General features: G+C 36.9%; 1 protein-coding gene across 1 annotated transcript in view; it reads left to right on the top strand.

Moving 5' to 3' along the window:
• Nucleotides 1-20,193, top strand: part of Malrd1 (MAM and LDL receptor class A domain containing 1) — a 602,535-nt gene that overhangs the window by 455,962 nt on the left and 126,380 nt on the right. Inside the window, exons 32-33 of the mRNA XM_051205714.1 lie at nucleotides 5,829-6,030; nucleotides 19,792-20,055. Of these exons, the coding sequence (XP_051061671.1) occupies nucleotides 5,829-6,030; nucleotides 19,792-20,055 (466 nt within the window). The remainder of the gene's footprint in view (nucleotides 1-5,828; nucleotides 6,031-19,791; nucleotides 20,056-20,193) is intronic.

Here is a 20,193-nt window from a genome sequence, read left to right as displayed (position 1 = left end):
AAACCCAACATTAATACAGCTTCTTTATATTTCTTTCAATTAGTATTATCACTGTTTATTTTTCTTCATCTATCTATACCCTGATATTTAATTGGGTTCCTTCAAAACAGCATACATTTGGATCTTAAGTTTCAGTTGCCTCTGAAAATGCCTTCTTTCAGTTGGTATATTTACATTTAAAGTAGGCATTGATGATTGAATTAATAGCTACCATAGTTGTTGCTTGCCTCCTCCTCCACCCTCAGCATTATATTTCACTTCTGGTTTACTTCAGCATTTTACTAGGTTGAAATCATCTGTTCTTAGTCTATCAATGGTGCTGGTTTTCCAATTAGATTTAGTTTTCTCATGAGTTGTCAATGTGTGCTTAAAACTAATCCAAGACCATTTTTAAATAATGCTGAACAGTTTCCTGGGTATTCTAAGTATATTAGAATAGAATGCTCTCAACTTTTCCTCATTTCCTTTGTAGCAATCATATCCACAAGCTAAAACAACAGAGAATAATATTCTTATTATTATCTGTATCAAGTTATCTGAATGAATACCTACAGAGGAATAACCACAATTCAAGTTTTAAATTTGTTTCTCCTATAACAGTCTTACTTTATATCAATCTGATATTTTTATCCTATATTATTTCCCCTGTTTCTGATAAAAACATCTTCCTAACTTTATTTGCAAATTAAGCCCACAAAAATTTTCCTAAATATTGTACTTTTCTAAACAAGGTTTTATTACTATGGTAATGTTTGACTTGATAAAGATTTTAAATAAATATTTTTTTTTCTTTTAGTGTTTAAAAATACTTCATGTTCTATGTCACAGCCCACTTTTCACTTGCATAGTCAAGTCTCTGCCAAAAAAGGACCTTGTATTCTTATACTTTCTCATCAAAAATTGAGGGGTACTTTCTCAAGTTTTTTTCTCTGTCTTTCTATGCATCTATGGAGTTTGAATGTCTAGGTGTTGGCAAACACACATGCTGCTTTTATCTTACTAGATGTTCTCAGGTCCTCCCAGATATTTGGTTTGTTGTCTCTTAGGAGAAAAGTAGTCTCCACAGTCCTCAAATAACCTGTTCTACTACTTTTTATGTGGCTGGTTTCTTGGGGTGGTTCCACTTTCAGATTCAACTTTTTTTTTTTTTTTTTCATGTTTCCCAAATGCTTTCCTCTATTGTGTTGAGTATATAAAATCCAGCAAGGATATTATTCATTTCTATTATACTATTCATTTGTATCAGTCTCTCTTTGCCTTTGAGTTTCCATCTGATCTTGTACATCTTTTTTTTGTTGTTGTTGTTGACTGACTCTGTGTAAATTCTTGAGCTAAAATGCAAGTTCTCTAACAATCTCTTTCCCTTCTTGAAATCTGCCTTGAGGTTTGTTCCAGTTGTTTAAGCTATGCTGACTTTTGCCTTGTGGTATGTCATGTATATACTTTTTGTTGTTGTTGCTTTTGAATGGAAGCAACTGGATGCATACCCTTTAGTATAAGGTTTCATGACCAGAGGTTAATCTGTTTAGTATTTGCTCTGGGTACATGCTATCTTTTGAGTTTCCAGAGAAATTTCTTATTAAATATGGGTTTTTGTTCAAGTATATCTTCATGTTATTATAAATAAATCCCACTTGATTATAGTGTGGGTAACAGATTTCTGTAATCCTATAGCTTTAAATTCAGTTTGTATTTCTTATTATTAGTTTATACTTATTCAGGCAATTCGTGTGTGTGTGTGTGTGTGTGTGTGTGTGTGTGTATGTGTGTGTTTGTGTTTGTGAGCACATGTGCATGTTGTGTGTACAACATATCACAATCCTGCCACTTAATATTTTTGTCAAAGGACAACTTTTGGGAGTAACTTTTTGAGGTCCCTATAAAGGATAGAAGTCAGGCATTCAAATCTGTAATTCTGTACATTAAATCATCTGTTGTTTCCAAAATTCAGTTCTTAGAATTAAGGTTCAGTGTTATTTGAATAACTCTATATCCTGGGATATGTCATTTGCAATTATTTCGGAGGTTTTATTTTGTCTTTGATGTCTGTGCCCATAAGTTGCTATTCAATCTTTCTCCATCTTCCAACCACCTTACTCCCTGTCCTTTTTCATTTTTGAAGAGTGGTTTTCCCTGTATCTCTGGAGACCTGAGAAGAGTTGCTCATTTTCAAATGTTCAGATTCCTTTATTGTTCATAAGGAAAGGAGTGTGATGGTGATGGCAAAACCCCTTGTATATTACACACAACAGTATACTTTTGTGCTTTGTGAATTTTCAACCATTAAATTTCTATTTCTGCAAGTTCAGAGTTCAAATGGTAATTAATAGTCCTGCCTTATACCCATATACCAGCTGCAGCTGATCAAATATAAAACATTGAAGTGAGTTAAGCTTATATTAAATTTGACAGCATTGCTTTTATTTTTATATTTTATAAACTTAGGTTGACTTCTATTAAGCCCTTATTTTATTTTTTTATATTATTTTATTTTTATTTTACATATTGATCCCAGTTTCCTCTCCCTCTCTCCCTCCCTCCCTCCTCGTCTCCATTCCTCCACCCTCTCTCTTTCCCTCTCTCCCACCCTCACATGCACCATGACAACCCTCCCCCACTCCACATGTGGGGTAATGCCCTTCAGGAGGGCTCATCTAAATCTGTCAAGTCTTTTGGAGTAGGGATTAGGACTTCTCTCCTGTCTCTAAGTTAAGGGAGTATTTCTCCACGCATGATGTGCCCACAAAGTTATTTTGTGCACCAGGAATACATCCTGGTTCCACTGTATGAGGACTCTTAAACTGCTCAAGCCTTATATCTAAGACACATGTTCTGGGGGTCTGAGTCAGTCCAATACTGGATTCCCAGCTATCAGTCTGGGGACCTATTAGCTCCTCTTTGTTCAGGTAAGCTGTCTCTATGTGTTTCTGCAGCCTGGTCTTGTCTTACCTCTCTGCATCTGCATTCTAATTCGGCTCAGTGGTGTTTGCTTCTGTTTCCATCAGGTACTAGATGAGGGCCCCATGATGGTGGATAAGTTAGTCTTTGATCTCATTATCAGGGAGAGGCATTTATGGTAGCCTTTACACTGTTACTCAAATTGTTAGTTGTAGGTCTTGTAGGTCTCCAGACTTTTCTCTCTCTCTCTTCTATTCCTCCCTGACTCAATTTTCCAAGTCCCACATGCTTTCCTCTCCTCTTCTTTTCTCCTAGTTCCCTCTCCACTCACTGCCCCCCCCACTCCCCATGTGCTCTGGAGAACTTGTCCCTTTCCCTTCTGTGAGGGACCTTATATGAGAGAGAGAGAGAGAGAGAGAGAGAGAGAGAGAGAGAGAGAGAGAGAACATAAAAGCAGGAACCATTGTTGGCTTGAAGAGAAAACAGAACCTAGGGAGAGGTCTAGAGACTTACAAGACTGACTCCAACTAACAATTTGAGCAACCCTGGAAGGCTACCATGAATGCCTTTCCTTGATAATGAGATCAATTACTAACTTATCCACCATCATGGAGCCCTCATCTAGCGCCTGTTGGAGGCAGAGGCAGACACCCATAACTGGACACTGAATTCGAACTGGAATCCAGATGCAGAGAGAGAGGGCAAGGCCAGTTTGCAGTAACACATAGAAGAGCTTAACAAGGAAGAGCTAATGGGGCCTCCAGACTGATAGCTGGGAATCCAGCCTGGAACAAACTCAGAGCCACTGAATATGGGTCTCAGCTACAAGGACTGAGCAGTCTAAGGGACCTCAGACAGAGGAACCAGGATGTATTCCCAGTGCACAAAAGGACCTTGCGGACACATCATCCATGGAGGGATGCTCCCTTGACCTAGAAACATCAGAGAAGTCCTAGTCCCTACTTCAAATGACTTAACAGATTTACATGACAACACCTGAATGGCATAGCCCTACATATGGAATAGGATTGGGGGGATGGTTGGGGAGGGTGGTAAGGGTGCATGTGAGGGTGGGGGAGAGAGAGTAAGAGGAAGAGAGGGAGGGAGAGAGGGAGGGAGGAAGAGGGAACTTGGATCCACATGTAAAATTAAGTAACTAATAATAATAAAAAAAGAAAATTCTCTCTTCAGTTCAGTACCCCATTTTTAAATAGGGTTATTTGGTGTTTTGTTGAGTAGTTTCTTGAGTTCTTTGTATATTTTGGAGATCAGTCCTCTGTGAGATATAGGATTGGTTAAAAAAAAAAAAAAAAAAAAAAAAAAAAAAAAAAGGTTTTCTCAGTCTGTGGGCTGCTGTTTGGTCTTGGAGTAATGCTTACCAACAAGTGAAAACCCTATATAATAAGAACATTGTGTCTTTAAAGAAAGAAATTAAAGAAGATACCAGAAAATGGAAAGATCACTTATGTTCTTGGATAGGTAGGATAAACATAGTAAAAATGGCAATCTTGCCAAAAGCAATACATAGATTCAATGAAATGCCCAATAAAATCCCAGAACAATTCTTCACTGACCTTGAAAGGATAATAATCAACTTTATATGGAAAAGCAAAAAAGACCCAGGATTGCCAAAATAGCCCTGTACAATAAAGGAACTTCATGAGACATCACCATCCCTGACTTTAAGCTCTACTGCAAAGACATAGTCCTGAAAACAGTCTGTTATTGGCACAAAAATAGACAAGTAGACCAATGGAATCTAATTGAAAATCTTGATATTAACCCACACACCTATGAACACCTGATTTTTGACAAAACAGCTAAAAGTATACAATGGGAGGAGGAAAGAATCTTCAGCAAATGGTGCTGGCACAACTGGATGATGTTGTATAGAAGACTGCAGATAGACCCATGTCTATCACCACACACAAAACTCAAGTCCAAATGGTCAAAGACTTCAACATAAATCCAACCACACTGAACATCTTAGAAGAGAATGTGGGAGGTGCCCTTAAACGAATTGGTACAGAAGACTGATTCCTGAAAATAATTCCAGTAGCACAGACACTGAGATCGACAGTTAATAAATGGGACCTCCTCAAACTTAGAAGCTTCTGTAAGGCAAAGGACACAGTTGATAAGCTATTTGGTTTTGTGGAAGTTTTCTTTTAATGAAATGAGGTTGGAGCATTTTTGTAAGTTAAACTATGTTAAACAATGCCCTTGTAAGAGTGAAGCTGAATGTCAGTGTCTGCTTTGACCTATCTGTGGTGGCTAAACACAGAACCACTGAGAGTTGCTGGGGCTCTCAAGCAGCACTCTCTTGTCACTCATGCCTTCCCGACACTACTTTTAATGAGCTAAATGCTGAATGAAACAAGCAAAGTGTTTCTGATATCCTGCTTTGTCCATTTGGGAATCCAAGTCAACACAGAGACCTTCCTTCTGTGCTGTAGGAATATGAGCCTCTGTGAGATGCAGCATTGGTGGTCAGGAAAAGCTAAGCAGTGTGCCTCTGCTTTTGCCTTTACCTGTGTATCTGGGATGCATGTTTGTTGCTAAAGCAGCCCAGTCTTCTGTAGTCTAAGCATGAAGGCTCACACTTGTATATCATCTTCATGGATGTCACTACATTTTCATCATATAACTCAGTACTGGAATGTTGATCTGTCAAAAACCTTAACCATAAATTATAATAAAAATATTGTATCTTCTTTCTTACACATGTAGTCCTTTTGTTTTTGTCTTTAATGCTGAATATTGACATAATTAATCCAGAGAGATAATCTATTATAATGTTAAAGATTTTTTGTATATATTACTCTGCTTACTAAATGACTTGAATAATCCAAATCAATTATTTTGAGGATGCTCAAATATACTTTTAATACTCAACCATAAGAAGTTATTTTCTCTGGTTATTGTTTTAGGTGTATATCATCGAGGAATCGGGACTAAACATCCTGGTATGGTTCATGATCCAAAATAAAAACACTGGATGGACCTATGCACATGTTCCTCTCTCTAGTAACAGTCCATTCAAGGTGGCATTTGAGGCTGACTTAGGTGAAAAGGAAGACATCTTTATTGCTCTTGATGACATCACTTTTACCCCTGAGTGTGCTTCTGGAGGTAAGTGATTCCTTCAGAAAATCGGAACAAACATAAATTTCAGATCTAAATACACAGTAATTGGGAGATTCAGATGAATTGCATTTACTTCTGAGTGAATCCTACTCAAAGGTGATGAGTATATATGTGCACATAGCATTAGGGAGTCTCTCTGCCCATGAACTTTGCCATGAAATTGTTAGGACTTTTAAGTATCAAATTAACACTGCACTAAAGCAGTTTTGGGAAGGCTAAGCTAAGGGAAGATGCTTCCATTGATACAGCCTTTCTACTCCAGGCTTTACTACCATAGCTACCCAAGGCAAAGGCACCGCTGGTGTTATCATCCTGTGAACTGTCTTATCCACATTTGTGTTTGCTTTTCCTTTCCTCTGGCTGCTTCCTTCTTTCTATTTGTCTCAAACAACCTGGAATAGTTTCTGCATTTCAGCAGGAAAACACAAACTTTGTCAAGAGACACCTCTGCTATTTGGGATATCCAAAACAGTGGGGCTGTTTGTTCTCCTGTATATCTTCAACTATTAATAGACAGGAGTAATATTATTTTAAAATATACTCTTTGGCTGGGAAGTTGCCATGGTGGTTAAATGCTTGCTGCACAATCATGAAGACTGGTGTTCACATCCCTAGAACCCATGATCCCATGAAATTCTAACCCAGGAAGCAGAGGCAGAAAAGCCCCAGAGAAAAGCTAACCAGCAAGACTAGCCATATTCGTAATCTCAGGGTTTGATCTGTCACTTACAAAGCGGGAGTTCTACCTCATTGTGTGAGGTAGACGAGCAATAGAAGGTGAATTTGGAGATCAACCCTTGGCCTCCAAATGTACAGGCACCCATGTGAACATACCCACACACGTGCACATGCGTGTGCGCTCACACACACACACACACACACACACACACACATGCTCACATACATACAAACATGCATACATATACATACATGCATGCACATGTCATGTACATTTCATCAAAAAAAATATTGTGATCTTCACCTTGAGTTTTACTCCGGGTGCTAACTCCAATAATGAGGAAATTATTCCTTCCAAATGAAACAATTTATGTAAAATATTGTCTTCCTCATCTGTAATCACTTCCATCAGTGTTGTTCAGTTCTCTTGATTATATTTTATTAATAGATATATTTGTAAGTTTTGACAATAGATTAAACATTGTTGTTCAGTTCTATGGTCTGTCATAGTGACTTTATGTTTCTTCAAAATTGGGGATATATAGCTATGTGATTTTGAAAAACTGCTCCTGGACATGCAGATTAGGACTGCAGAAGGTGTTTTCCTCCTAACTTCCCTGTGCACTGCAGCAGCCCAAAGCATGTGGCCCCCGACCCTGCTCCTCTGAAGCAGCCTTTGAGTCACTCAAATTCTTTGTCTCTCTGCCTTTTTGCACTCTGTGGATGTTCCTGTAACATCTGTGTGGAAAGAAGATCTGTTCTGTCAAACACTCAATTTTCTAATTTTCATTTTTAAACAAAGGAGCTCTTTTTCTTACTTTTTTTCTAAAGATGATTTTCACATCATTCAATAGTAATGTACAGCCCTGGTCATTTTCTCAACATCTCCTAGCAGCAGTTTCATAAACTTGTTCTCTGACAAACTCTTGTGTGTGTGTGTGTGTGTGTGTGTGTGTGTGTGTGTAAAAGAGAGAGACTGCAAAGAATGACTGTAAGATACATGAGTATGTGTACATATGTGTGCATATGAGTGTGTGCATATATGTGTGTTACCCTGCATGTTGTACCTTCAGGAATCAAAGGATATGGTTCCTATCTTAAACTTGATGGGGGAACTAAGAGATTTGACCTGAAAATTGCTATTATTCAGATAATGATAATAATTATCACGTAATATTTCCCAAAATAAGATGATTTATTGGAATTAATACTAGTGAATGCATGAACAGCCGGTTGACACTGATGGACTGATAATTATCTCTAGATATATAGGAGACTTACCATTGAGAGACTCTAAACAACTAACACTTGTGCCTTGAAACCTTGTGTGTTTTCTCTGTCTCCTTGTGGATAACATATGACTCTCCCCAGTGCCATTCATATACCCAGAGTTCAGAGCCTGCCAGCAGAGGGGTCCATTGTTGATTGGTCAGAAGCTTTAGACAGAAATAAACTGAGGTAGGGATTCTGAAGGATCAGTTGTCAAATCTCAAAGAAAATGTATCAAAGAGACTTTTGAATCACACATTAAATCTGGAACAGCTTCATTTGAAGATATGGAGAGAAAATATAGATAAAATAACTAACATTTGAAACAAATGTAACTATAATATACAGTGCAAAGCTAAAGTTGTAGTTCAAAATCTTTAAGGAAATTTTGATCTTGTAGTGAGGGTAGAGATGTGCTTCCGTGTGATTTTACTAATACAATGAAAATTTTAGAGAAATGTGGAGTATGTATGTTACCCATTAAAAATATATCATGAGAGAAAAAATAATATGTTGGGAATGTGAAGAACACAACCAATATCAATGGAAATCTGTGTTGCTTTTTATAATATATAGAAAATGACAAAGAAAATGTGAAACCATATTAATATACAGCAGATATCATCTGTGCTGTCTGAAAGAGCACACAAAATAATATATGACTGAGAAAAATAAAGTGTGAGTAATATTTTTTCTTGGTATTTTTTATTTTGCTATATTATTAAATTTCTACATGAGGCTATTTTGTTTCTAGGTATGAAGAAATTTATATGAAATGAAGCTGTATGTTTAAAAGATTGTTCTTTATTTCTATTACCATTAGTGTGTGTGTGCGTTTGTGTATGTACATGTATGTGTTGCTGTGGATTACAACCAGGGCCTTGTGCATACTAGACAAGTTTTTTTTAATTTCTAAGCTATGCTTTAAGCTTTAAATCATCATTTTGATCTTCCTCAAAATTATTTATTAGAATTTATATAAGAAACTATAGCATAAATGGATTTACTTTCATTACTTTGAGTCATATTTTCTCATTGTTACTTCAAACAATAATAACCCAGCCCTTTGAAACTTTGAGAAAAATATAGTTTGATTAAGCCTCAGCTCTTTGTTATCCAGGGGATCATCAGACATGAGCCTTGTGGATGATCTGTCTTTTATTTTTCAGTTATCTGATTCTTCTCTCACTATGTGGCAGAAATATCTATGCTATAAGAGTAGGTCATTGGTCATGTAGAGTGCTTTGCACAAGTAACATTCCTTTAGTTGTGTTAAATTTCCAGTAAACAGGCAAAAACTCAGAATTTTTAAACTTTCAAAAATGAAAACAGGAATTTTAATTCCTGAGAAGTATTTGCTAAGACAACTCAGCAGCAGTTGGTATTAAGTAAATAAAACTTCTTTCCCAATATGGCCAGTGGTACATGCCTGTGGCATTTAGCACCAGGGAGGCTAAGACACAAGGAGGATTTAGAATTTTAGAACATCTTGGGCTATAGAATGAGAACCTGTCAAGAAAGTAACAGAAAGATATGGCAAGACAGAGGAGACCAGTGATAGGAAGAAGTGAGGGAGGGGAGACAGGAGAGGCAAGAATGAAAATGATTGACCGATTCTGCTGAGTAAGGGATGAATGTTTTCTGTAACATTTACAAACCGGTTGTTTTTAATAAATCCCTCTCTAAAAATATATAGTTTACTGGCTAGAAATCCTGAGAGTGGGACGCAGTTTGCCACTGAAACATAGCTATAAAGTCCAAATATCCTTATAAAACAGGACCTGTACAGAGAGTGCTTGATATGTGAAGTGGGAGACGGATATTTTCATAATTTCTTCCAATATTGATCCATCTGTCAGCCCTTCACAAAGGGGAAACAAAGACTGTCCTGATCTAGACTACTTGCTCTACTCTTTTTTCCTCATTTGCCACAGTCTGAACAAACATCAGTAAGACAGTACGTTAACTTGGATAATTAATTGTTTGCAGATTTTGAAACAAAAACTCCAAACTCTTATTGAATAGGAGAATACATTCGTTTTCATAGAATATGATTTTAATTCATTTTTTATTGAGTCTGTGGAGTTGAGAACATCATGCAGCCTGACCCCAACTTCTCTTCCTCATCCCATCATATCTGCCCTCAACTCCTGTAACCTCTCCCCTCTCTCCCCCACAAAGAAAACATTAAAGGGCAAACTAAATATCAAACCAAACCAAAATAAATAGAGGAAGAGGAGATGAAGAACAACAACCTCATTGTGGAAGCTGTAGTGTGGCCCATAGAGTCACACAGTTTGCCTTGTATCCCATTCATCTCTACTTGTGTTTATTCCTAGGAGTCATTGCTGTAATTACTGGCTTCTGCTACAGTATTCATAGTGGCTCACTAAGGCTCACCTTGGATGTCCTATTGTTGCTTTGTGTCGTGGAGATGCTGCAGCTTTGGATCTCTAGGTCCAGCTCCTTCACCATACTCCAGTAGTTAATAGATGAGGTGGATATTGGGGTGAGATAATTCAACCTTGGTTCTGGGTATGGGAGGTACCTGGGTTAGTCAATGTGCCAGCTTTCCCTTATTGTCACTGCCTGGGCAAGCTATCTAGCAATGTCTTTGATAGCTTACCCAAAGCATCCTGCAGCAAGACTGGGACAGTTCTCCTGCTCTCAGTTTCTCAGATTTGGCTCACCCACACTCAAGCCAGAAGGCCTATCTTAGTTCTAAGGGTATGCAAGAAAGACAGCACCTGGTGTCCTTGCCTGCTGGAAGTTCAACACCTCTCAGTGATGACTGCCAAGAGTGGTATCACCAGGTTCCCTCTGCCCTGGTTCAGCTTCATCTGGACTGAAGACTGTGATCCATAGAGAATTCATGTTTCCAACTTTGGTTTGAAGACCCAGGCCTTCCCTAGCCTTGGTGGCATCTACCTTGGTGGCAGAAGAGACAAAGACAGTTTTGACATAGAAATTCCACAATGCTACATCCAAATGGGCCATAGGGAGGGCCAGGGGGAGGTACAGGTCTCTCAGTGGACCCCTCCCCAACCCACTACCTTGGAAGGTGAGAGAGCTGGTCCTGGTGTCAAATGAGTGAGACAACTAGCCCTGCCCCTCACTATCTGCAGCAGGGTCCTGTACCCTACCTGGGCAACTCACTAAAGCTGACCCTGTTATTTGTGGTGCAGTTGAGCCATTCTCGAGGGAGTGAGAATAGGAGAATTGATCCCTTCCCCCTTGTATACTCCCCTACAACAATCAAGACAGTCCTGCACCTTACCTGGGCAAAACAATAGGATGTTTACTTTTTGAGAGTTTCCAGGAGTAGAAGGTGGTTCTTTATTTTATTCTCCCTCCTTTGAATAAAGAGGATCTCATTTTTCTCCATGACTAAGAAACATTTTAGAATGTTGTGAGGACAATAATGTTTCCAAAACTACAAGTGGGGAGGGTTGTGTGGTATTGAACTATGGATTACCCCATACTATTTATGACACAGTTCTATGTAGTTTCACTACAGGTAAGACACCAGAGACATAACAATACAGGATGAGGCACAGGTAGGAAGGAGGTCACAGCTCTGCTGGGCTGAAAAAGAATATCTTTCCACAAGTATTAGGGAGCCTTTATTGTCAATGTGATACAGCCAAGAGTCACCTGAGTAAAGAAACCTTCATTGCACAGTATGATGACACATACCTGTAATCAGAATACTAGAGAGGCTGAGGCAGGAGAATCATGAGTTCAAGGCCTGCAGGAGTTCCATTGTAAAACCTGTCAAAAACAAAAGTAATAAAAATCCACAGATCTTTATTTTCCAACAGTTCCAGTGGCCAGGCATTTGAGTTCCAGGCCTCCTTAGAGGCAAGCTCTCTTTGAAAGTTCTCTTTAAGGAACTGCATAGATCAAGGTCCGTGGGCATCTTCATAAAGGACAGTCTTAACTACTAGTTGGTGGATCAAAGCATAGCTTCCTCAGTATATGGTCCTAGGGTGTAGGAGGAACCTGGCTGAGTTTAAGCCAGTGAGCCAACCTGTAGTGTTCCTCCATGGGTCCTAATTCCTTGAGTTCCAGTTCTGACTTCTATCAATGTTGGGTTGTGACTTACACGTGTAGATTAAATAAACCCTTTCCATCCCCAAGTTGTTTTTAATTAGACATTTGGGGGGGTGTTTATTGTTTGTTTGGTTGGTTTCATCACAAACTCAGAATAACACTGAAACATCCCAAGTCCACCTCCTTCTCAGAACCTCAGTATTTAGTCTTATTTAGAAATGAGGTTTTTAAAGACATAATGAGACCTGGGACAATCTCAAACTGGAGTAGGCAAGACCCTCTAAACTAATATGGCAGTGTCCTTATAAGAAAAGTCACATGGAAAAGGACACACAGAATTCTATATCCTGAAATAAGCAGAGATTAAAAGCAATCCATCTACAAGCTATAATTTACCTGAATACTTAGCAAAACAAGAATCTAAGCAAAGAGAATGGACAAGCTTCTTCCATGGAGCCTTCAAAGGGGGCCTACCTCTAATGAGGCCTGGCACTAGAATGCCTGGCTTCCGGAACTATTGGTAAATAGAGATCTATGGAGTTTTGTTGTTTTTGTTCTTGACAGGATTTTATTATGGAGTCAAAGCAGACCTTGATCTCATGATTTTCCTGCCTTGGCCTTTCAAGTCTTCTGATTACAGATGTGCCATCATACTGTTAAACATTTGTCCTTTAAGCCACCCACACCATGCTATTTTGGTAGGTCCACCTTAGAAACCCAGTGCCACTAGATTCTATTGAGGTACATGTTAAAAATCAAGCACTGGCTTCAAATCCTCAGTGACCCAAGTCACTGCCCATTTGACTTGATATTTCTCATTCATAAAAGATCACACACAGGACTTAGATCATCCCTTCAGAAACATTTACATTAAACATTTCACGCGATGATATTTTTAAACCTGAGAATAACTCTTATGTGAATTATATACATGAATAGTCATATCACTTCCAAAAGCTCAGAAGTCTCTATTTGGTGACTAACATGGGCATTTTTGTTAAATGGAAAGAAAATAGACCATCAGATACCTAAGGCCAAAGAAAAGAAATATTAACCCAGGGCATTCTCGATTTGCTAAATATAATTTGTCAGTAATGTTCAAGGTGCCAACAAAGTAAGAGAGAATTTAGAGCAATTCATGGCAACAGGAAGCTAGGAAATCTCATGGAGGTATTTGTTGGTTTTGGTTTGGTTTTATAATATGACTTGTGATAAATAACTTTCTACCCATTCCTGAATGGAGGCCACATTCTTGATTCCTAACTCAATCTACACAGCAAGCCCAAGGAATAATTCCAGCTAGGGTGTAATTTCAAAATTAGTTAATTATATATGAATGTGGTCAATAACATTGGTCATTGTAAACCATTCATCTTAAGAGGAATGACAGACAGATTTCTGTATGATCTGTGTTTTGCCTTCAGGCCTAGTCTGAGGTCTTTGTGAAATCCAGGTGATAGAGTACAGTTTACACTGGGGGTGACTTTTCCATGGTTGTCACTTGGATTTCTTCCTCTTATCTGCTGAATTCCCCCCAGCTAATGCTCAGCAGGGAAGCAAGAGCAAGCATCCCTTGCCATGGCAGGTGACTTCCCCAAAGGAAGTTGAGCAAAGTATGGAGGTTTGGCCCCTTGAACCTGCAGGACTCTCTCTTCTAATGATTGCTTATGATTCTTATTTCCTTATTTTCAAGTTTAAGGAATCTGTTTGAAAAGTAAAGCAGAATGACACCTTCTGAACAAGAACAAGAGCTTTGTGACCCCACATAATAGCTTTAAAACCTAATAATCACCCTTAATCCAATAAATGAATTAGGATTGAATGATAATTTTTTCCCTTTGAGCATTTTGTTTATTCATCACCATTCAGTTTAAAATGAGACCAATTTATGAGCCACTAGTTGATACAAAACTATAAAATTGCTTCATGCATTCTAATTGCTTTAAATATATTAAAGTTTATCTGTAATTCCTACCATTTATGTTTGTCTCTACTGGCTTGAATGTTGTAGGATTCCCAATCAATCTTAAGGTCAAAGATCACTTGTTATTGCTATATTGAAAATAAACAAAATGGGGTAATGGCAGTGAGGATATTTTATTACAGCAAAACTAAACTGTCAAACAACGGCACAGTAATTGTGCAAACAATTGCACAGTGACACACAAGGTAATTGGAAACTTAAAATCTAGGGATTCTGAAATAGAATGCAACTTCCTATGGAGAAGACTATGGTTACTTCTTGAAGAAACCAGTTTTGGCTTTGCACTTGAAATCAAAGGATTTTCACAGGAGGAGATAAAGGGCAGAGAGTTCTTGGTCAGGCATTCAATATGACTAAATTTATAGGGATAGGAGCACTTGAAAAGAAAAAATAAGAGGTCTACTTTGAAGGGATCATTTTTATAGACATAGAAAAGAAACTGTGTTAAAGGGTAAGAAGCCAATTTAGTAGCTGACAGGAATATTTCAGTAAGTTTCTTCTACTGTGATTTATATGAATTTATAGATTTGACGGCCTTTACTCTTGTTCTTTCTCCCCATTCATCAATAGAATATAGTCTATTTATTGTCACTACACATCATGTTTGGTGTAAATGTTACATTATTTTCAGGAGTGATTACAAAAGTAAGAAGATAAGATGTATAAATCAAAGTTAAGTAGTGTGTAAATCAATACGCTAGTTTAACTGATGAGACTATCATATATGACTACCAATTTATGATTGGCCAAATGCATGCTTCCCACTGGTGCTTTCTTTGTTTTGAGACAGCAAATAGAGAGACAATGAAAGAATACTCAAAGTGATGAGTGATGTCAAGGGGATAGAAAGCCATGCTCCAGAGGCCAAATTCAAAGGCAGTGGGATTAGCTATATCTATCTTTTGATAGTGGCAACTTCGTGCAATCCTTACTTACTTTTTATTTACATTTTTTTTGTTGTTGTATAAAAGAACAGTTATTATTATAATGAAGAGGAGAGATTTGCCTTTTTGGAACTTACTAGAAAGTGTGTGTGTGTGTGTGTGTGTGTGTATTTACATAAATAGTTTTAGAGAATCTAATGAGTCATAATAAGGTAATGAAATGGAACCAAAGGGAATTGAATATAAATCTAAAGAAGTTGTCCATCAGTATATTCAGATTAAGGAAATGCAGAAAAAAATCAAAATAATAGATCTTAAAATTGGTACTTAGGTAAACATAGACATGCACTTAAAAGTTTATAGCCTTTCCCTCTACTTAATAATCGCCAAAGGATATTTGAGTAGTTAGTCAATATAACAAAATGTATAATATGTATTCTACTCTGGAATAAGGCTTCATTGGCCATCTCTCAATCCATAATGGTAGACAGATGAATACTCTGAAAAATTAAGTTAGTGTTTGTATACATTACAAAGGGATCTTGGAGAAATATTAACACATATCCAAAACTCTAAAGTTATCTAAAGAAAAGAGTATTTTTATGAATTATGGTTAAAAATTATAATACCCCTCATAATTTTATATAATTTTAATAATGCTATAATATCCAATTTATAAATAATAATCAATTTATACATGGTTTCCTTTATGCTATAATAAGTATTCATACTAAGTCACCAAGTATGGTCATATTTACAAAAAAAATAATTTGTGACTTTTGGAACATAAATATTTTGTGTGCATTCTCCTTTCAACTTAATTAATGTAGTTTTCCCTAAACTAAATGTAGTTATGAAGATAACACTCACCATGGTGTCCTTGGGCATCATGGACTTGCAAAGAACCTCAATGAAACTCAGAAGACTGTCCCACTGAGGGTCTTTATGCAATAATTTTGCTGTGAAGAATATGCTTTTACTGCTGTCTAAAAATAAGTGAAAAACGAAACAGCATTCTAAAGAGGACAAAGAAATCACATGGGGCACAGTAACTGTCTGCATAGCACAAAATTAAAAGGCATGTGGGGAAACAGAGGGAACTTTGTTTGCTAGAGAGGTTGAAGTGAATGACAGTTATTAAACTTCTTGCCACAGGAACATCGGTTATTCTCTTCTAATACCTTTCAGAAAACAAACATATATATATACATATATATATACATATACATATATATGCATATATATGTATATATATGTACACCGACACATACAAGATAATTCATGATTATGATTACGGTCATGGCCTGTTCTTCCAAAAGTCCTGGCTCAATTCCCAGCACATAAATGGCAACACACAACTGTCAGAAAGCTCATTTCTAGAGGGTTTACAGCCCTCTTCTGTCCTCCATGAGCACTAGACATGCATGTGGTACATAGACATACATGCAGGCAGATACACTCATATACATAAAAATCATAAAATTAAAAACCTCACACATGACATTATTTGTCAAAGCTGTTTATGGAAAATTCCAAATTGCTCTGAAACAATTGTTAGAGCCCTGAGAATCTATATATGAATTATCACTTTAGTTGAGAAAGACTGGTTTTATTTAAATATAAGGGGAGGTTAGTATTGAAATTGTTCACACTATTGACATATACATACACACACACATATATATATATATATATATATGTATATATATATTGCTGTTAATTATTATTACAGTATATTCAGGCAGTGTGAAAAGTCAATTAATCAATATATAATATTTAACACATTGAATTATTATTATCAATAGAGAAGCATATATTGAATTAATGCCTTTAACTCTACCTGGGTAATTAGATGCCACTATTTTCTCAAAGGAAATGAAAACATTTCCCCTCTCCAATGTGGAATTTCCAAATTCTATGTAAAATCAAATCTCTGAAAGAGTAAAGACGCTGTTTAGGTGCTAATGCAGGAGAGCAAGTGCAGTTTCCTGATGGTACTATATAGTTTTAGGAGATTTTATTTTGCTTCAGACTGCCTATTCTTAACACTAGCTCATACAGTAAATAACTAAAGTCTACAGCAGCATTTCCTAGCCCATTTGCTGCTGAAGCACAGTTTGGCTGATAGTCACATGCTTGCAACAGAGTCAAGGGAATGGCCTCTTGTATACAGTTTCACCTTACTCTACATGACAAAACTCTATATGACAAAAACATATTTCCTAGGAACATAAATAAAGGAAAGTAACCCCATTTGCTACATCCATGATCGGCTCTAATATACAAAGGACAAATCAACTACAACATAGTTAAGTTTATTGTATAACTATAATTGTTGATTTCAAAGCACTAGAAATTTATGATCCTCCCTTTGAGAAATATTATAGCATGTAAACTGTGAGTTTTGTTGGATTATTTTCTCCTTTCCTGCCATAATGACTATATGCTACCTTTGGAGCATCAAAGCTTGAGAACACTATTAATTCATATAATATATTGCATCATGTCAAAATGAAACAACATTCCTCACTTCTCTCTGTGTCTCTGTCAGTCTGTTTCACATACAAACATAACCACAAATATTTCTGAGTATCTTTTTGCTTGTTACACTCTTTAAACCTTTCTATTTTAACTTTGCTCCATGAGGTACAAAAGGACACTGTCAATATTGAATGTACTATCTTCCTAATGTAAGTCAAAGTTTTCACTGTAAGAGCATGGCATTCTCCCTTGTAAAGTAGCTCTTTAATGTAATGCATTTCCAAGGACACTCATTATAACTAAAATTGATCTGACATGGTTTCCCTTCTGCTTACACTGTCCTTGAACCTCAACCCCATTAGTTTAATTAATCTGACTAAACAAATTTTTGGACATAGTGAGACATGGAACAATGAGCCAGACAAGAACACACACATGTATCTGCTTCTAAGAATGTATCATCACATTCCAAGAACTTGCACAGATTCAGAATACAGAGTTTGCAAGAGAGAATTATTAGACATGAATAATAGGCTGAATATGGGTTCCATATTGGTAACTGTGCACACAAATACACACATAAAGTTTAACACTGGTATTGGCAATTATACTGATATCAGAATATATAGAATGTTTGTGTGGTATACACAACCAACATATTATATGATTTATATAGTATAGTGGTTGAAGTATCAGAGCAAAGCAAGTAGAATGCACAGGGATTTACCATACTCCCCACATATAAATTCAGGTTCCTTAATCATAAGCATCTTAAGTACATTTGCTATGGTCAGTGAAATTACTCTACACCGATACCTCATTATTACCCAAAGTTGATACTTTATATTAGGGTTCACCTTGGCACTGACCTTGCTTGATGTTGACAATTCAGTGTACTTTGACAAATAGATTATTAGATGATTTATAATAGTTTCCCTGGTGTAAAATCACCAATATCTCTCCCTCTCTTCCTATTCTACCACTTCTAGCACTTCCAGAACTCACTGTTTCCATGGTCTTCTCCTTTCTTGAATATCATGTAGTTAAATCTATGAAAAGCAGTTTCATGAATCTATCTTCTTTCATTTGCAGGACCTCAAGTTATGACTTAGGGTTTTCAGTGTGTAAAAGTGGAGCCGTTATGACAAAGTGAAATGATAAATGTTAAGTTAAATGATTGCATGATTTTATAAATCATGCCCCATAATCAATTCATTAAAATTTCTATTTTAGAAAAATTTCCTAATTGTAGACACATCTTAAAATATGCATGCAAAATACTTCCATTGGGTCTGACGGTAAGCAAAGTGTTTCTTACAGGTTTACAGGAATTTTAATTCATTTGAACACTAATGAAATTCATTTATTTCAAAAGCAGGGTGTACTAAAATGAAGAATTTACATTAGGATAAAACAGGAGACTTAAAAGAAATATTGAGCTAACAGAAAAATGCCTCTAGCCCAGAGCCTACCTAGACTCCCATAAGAAATGAAAATTCATGTTCTTCCTGGATCAAAAATATTTCAGTGGAAAAATTGAGAAGGAATTCAGAGGAGGTTTAATTTTAAAAAAAGAAATGTGTTGGAAGTTGGCTATGCTTTAGATCAGGGTCCCCACGAGGCCAATTCAGGAGGCATATACCTGCTGAGAAAGTTCATTGGAGAAAGCTCCCAGAAAATTCTCCCCACAGATAAGCAAAGGGGAAAAAAAAACTTATTGTGAGAGGAACTGATTGGGGTCCAGCTGAGTTGGTGTTTGACAGGTGACTTGTGACAATGCTGTGGTGAGCTCTTAAGTTGCATTAGTCCTTCAAGATGACCAGCAAAACTCTCTGTCTAGGAGGGAGACACTGCAAAAATTCTGCCTTCTGCATTATATGTTCATTGTACTAGAATATCATTAATACCTTTAAACTATTTTATTTATTTATTCTTTGTGTATCTATGCACATGTACATGTACATGTATGAGATTGTAGCAAAACCTGATTGTGTTGTTTCTTTCCTTCTGTGTTGTGGTTCTATTGATAAAACTCAGGTCATCAAGGCTCAGCATCTAGTACCCATATCTGCTGAGTCATCTCACCAGTCCCTTGAAATGCCCCCTATGAAGAATATAGTTCCTGAGAGTAGATAGGACATATTTTTATAACATTTATATATTTTATACAATTAACATTTCAAAATTACAAGTTTAATTTTTTTAAAATTTGAACTGTTTTATAATTGTACAACAGTAAGTATGCCCTGGAATGATTTAGTACTGGACATCTAGACCTAGACCTAGACCTAGACCTAGACCTAGACCTAGACCTAGACCTAGACCTAGACCTAGACCTAGACCTAGATGTCATAGACATAGCCACACAGAATCAATATACCTTTTTCTCTTTTTTAGGTCTGACCTTACCACAGCCATCACTGTGTGAAGAAAACCAATTTGCTTGTATGTACTCAGTCCAGTGTGTCCTTGCCTCAGAGAAGTGTGATGGACAGGAAGATTGTATAGATGGATCTGATGAAATAGATTGCTCTCTAGGTCCCTCACCTCAGCTCTGTAGTAATACGGAATTCCAATGCTCTGAAAGCCAGTGTATCCCATCTCTTTTGTTATGTGATGGAGTTGCTGACTGTCACTTTAATGAAGATGAATCCAGCTGTGGTGAGTTGTCTTCATTATTCAGTGTTCCAGGAAGAAATTCTGTTTAGAAATGTAAAGGATTCTAGATTATCTGTGTAATCATATCATCCACAACAACATGCATGTTTCTTATGATTCTAAACCATGTGGTTGTTGCAT

This window comes from Phodopus roborovskii, unplaced genomic scaffold (assembly GCF_943737965.1).
Source record: "Phodopus roborovskii unplaced genomic scaffold, PHOROB, whole genome shotgun sequence".
NCBI classification, from domain to species: Eukaryota; Metazoa; Chordata; class Mammalia; order Rodentia; family Cricetidae; genus Phodopus; species Phodopus roborovskii.
This window is presented reverse-complemented; position numbering and strand designations above follow the sequence as displayed.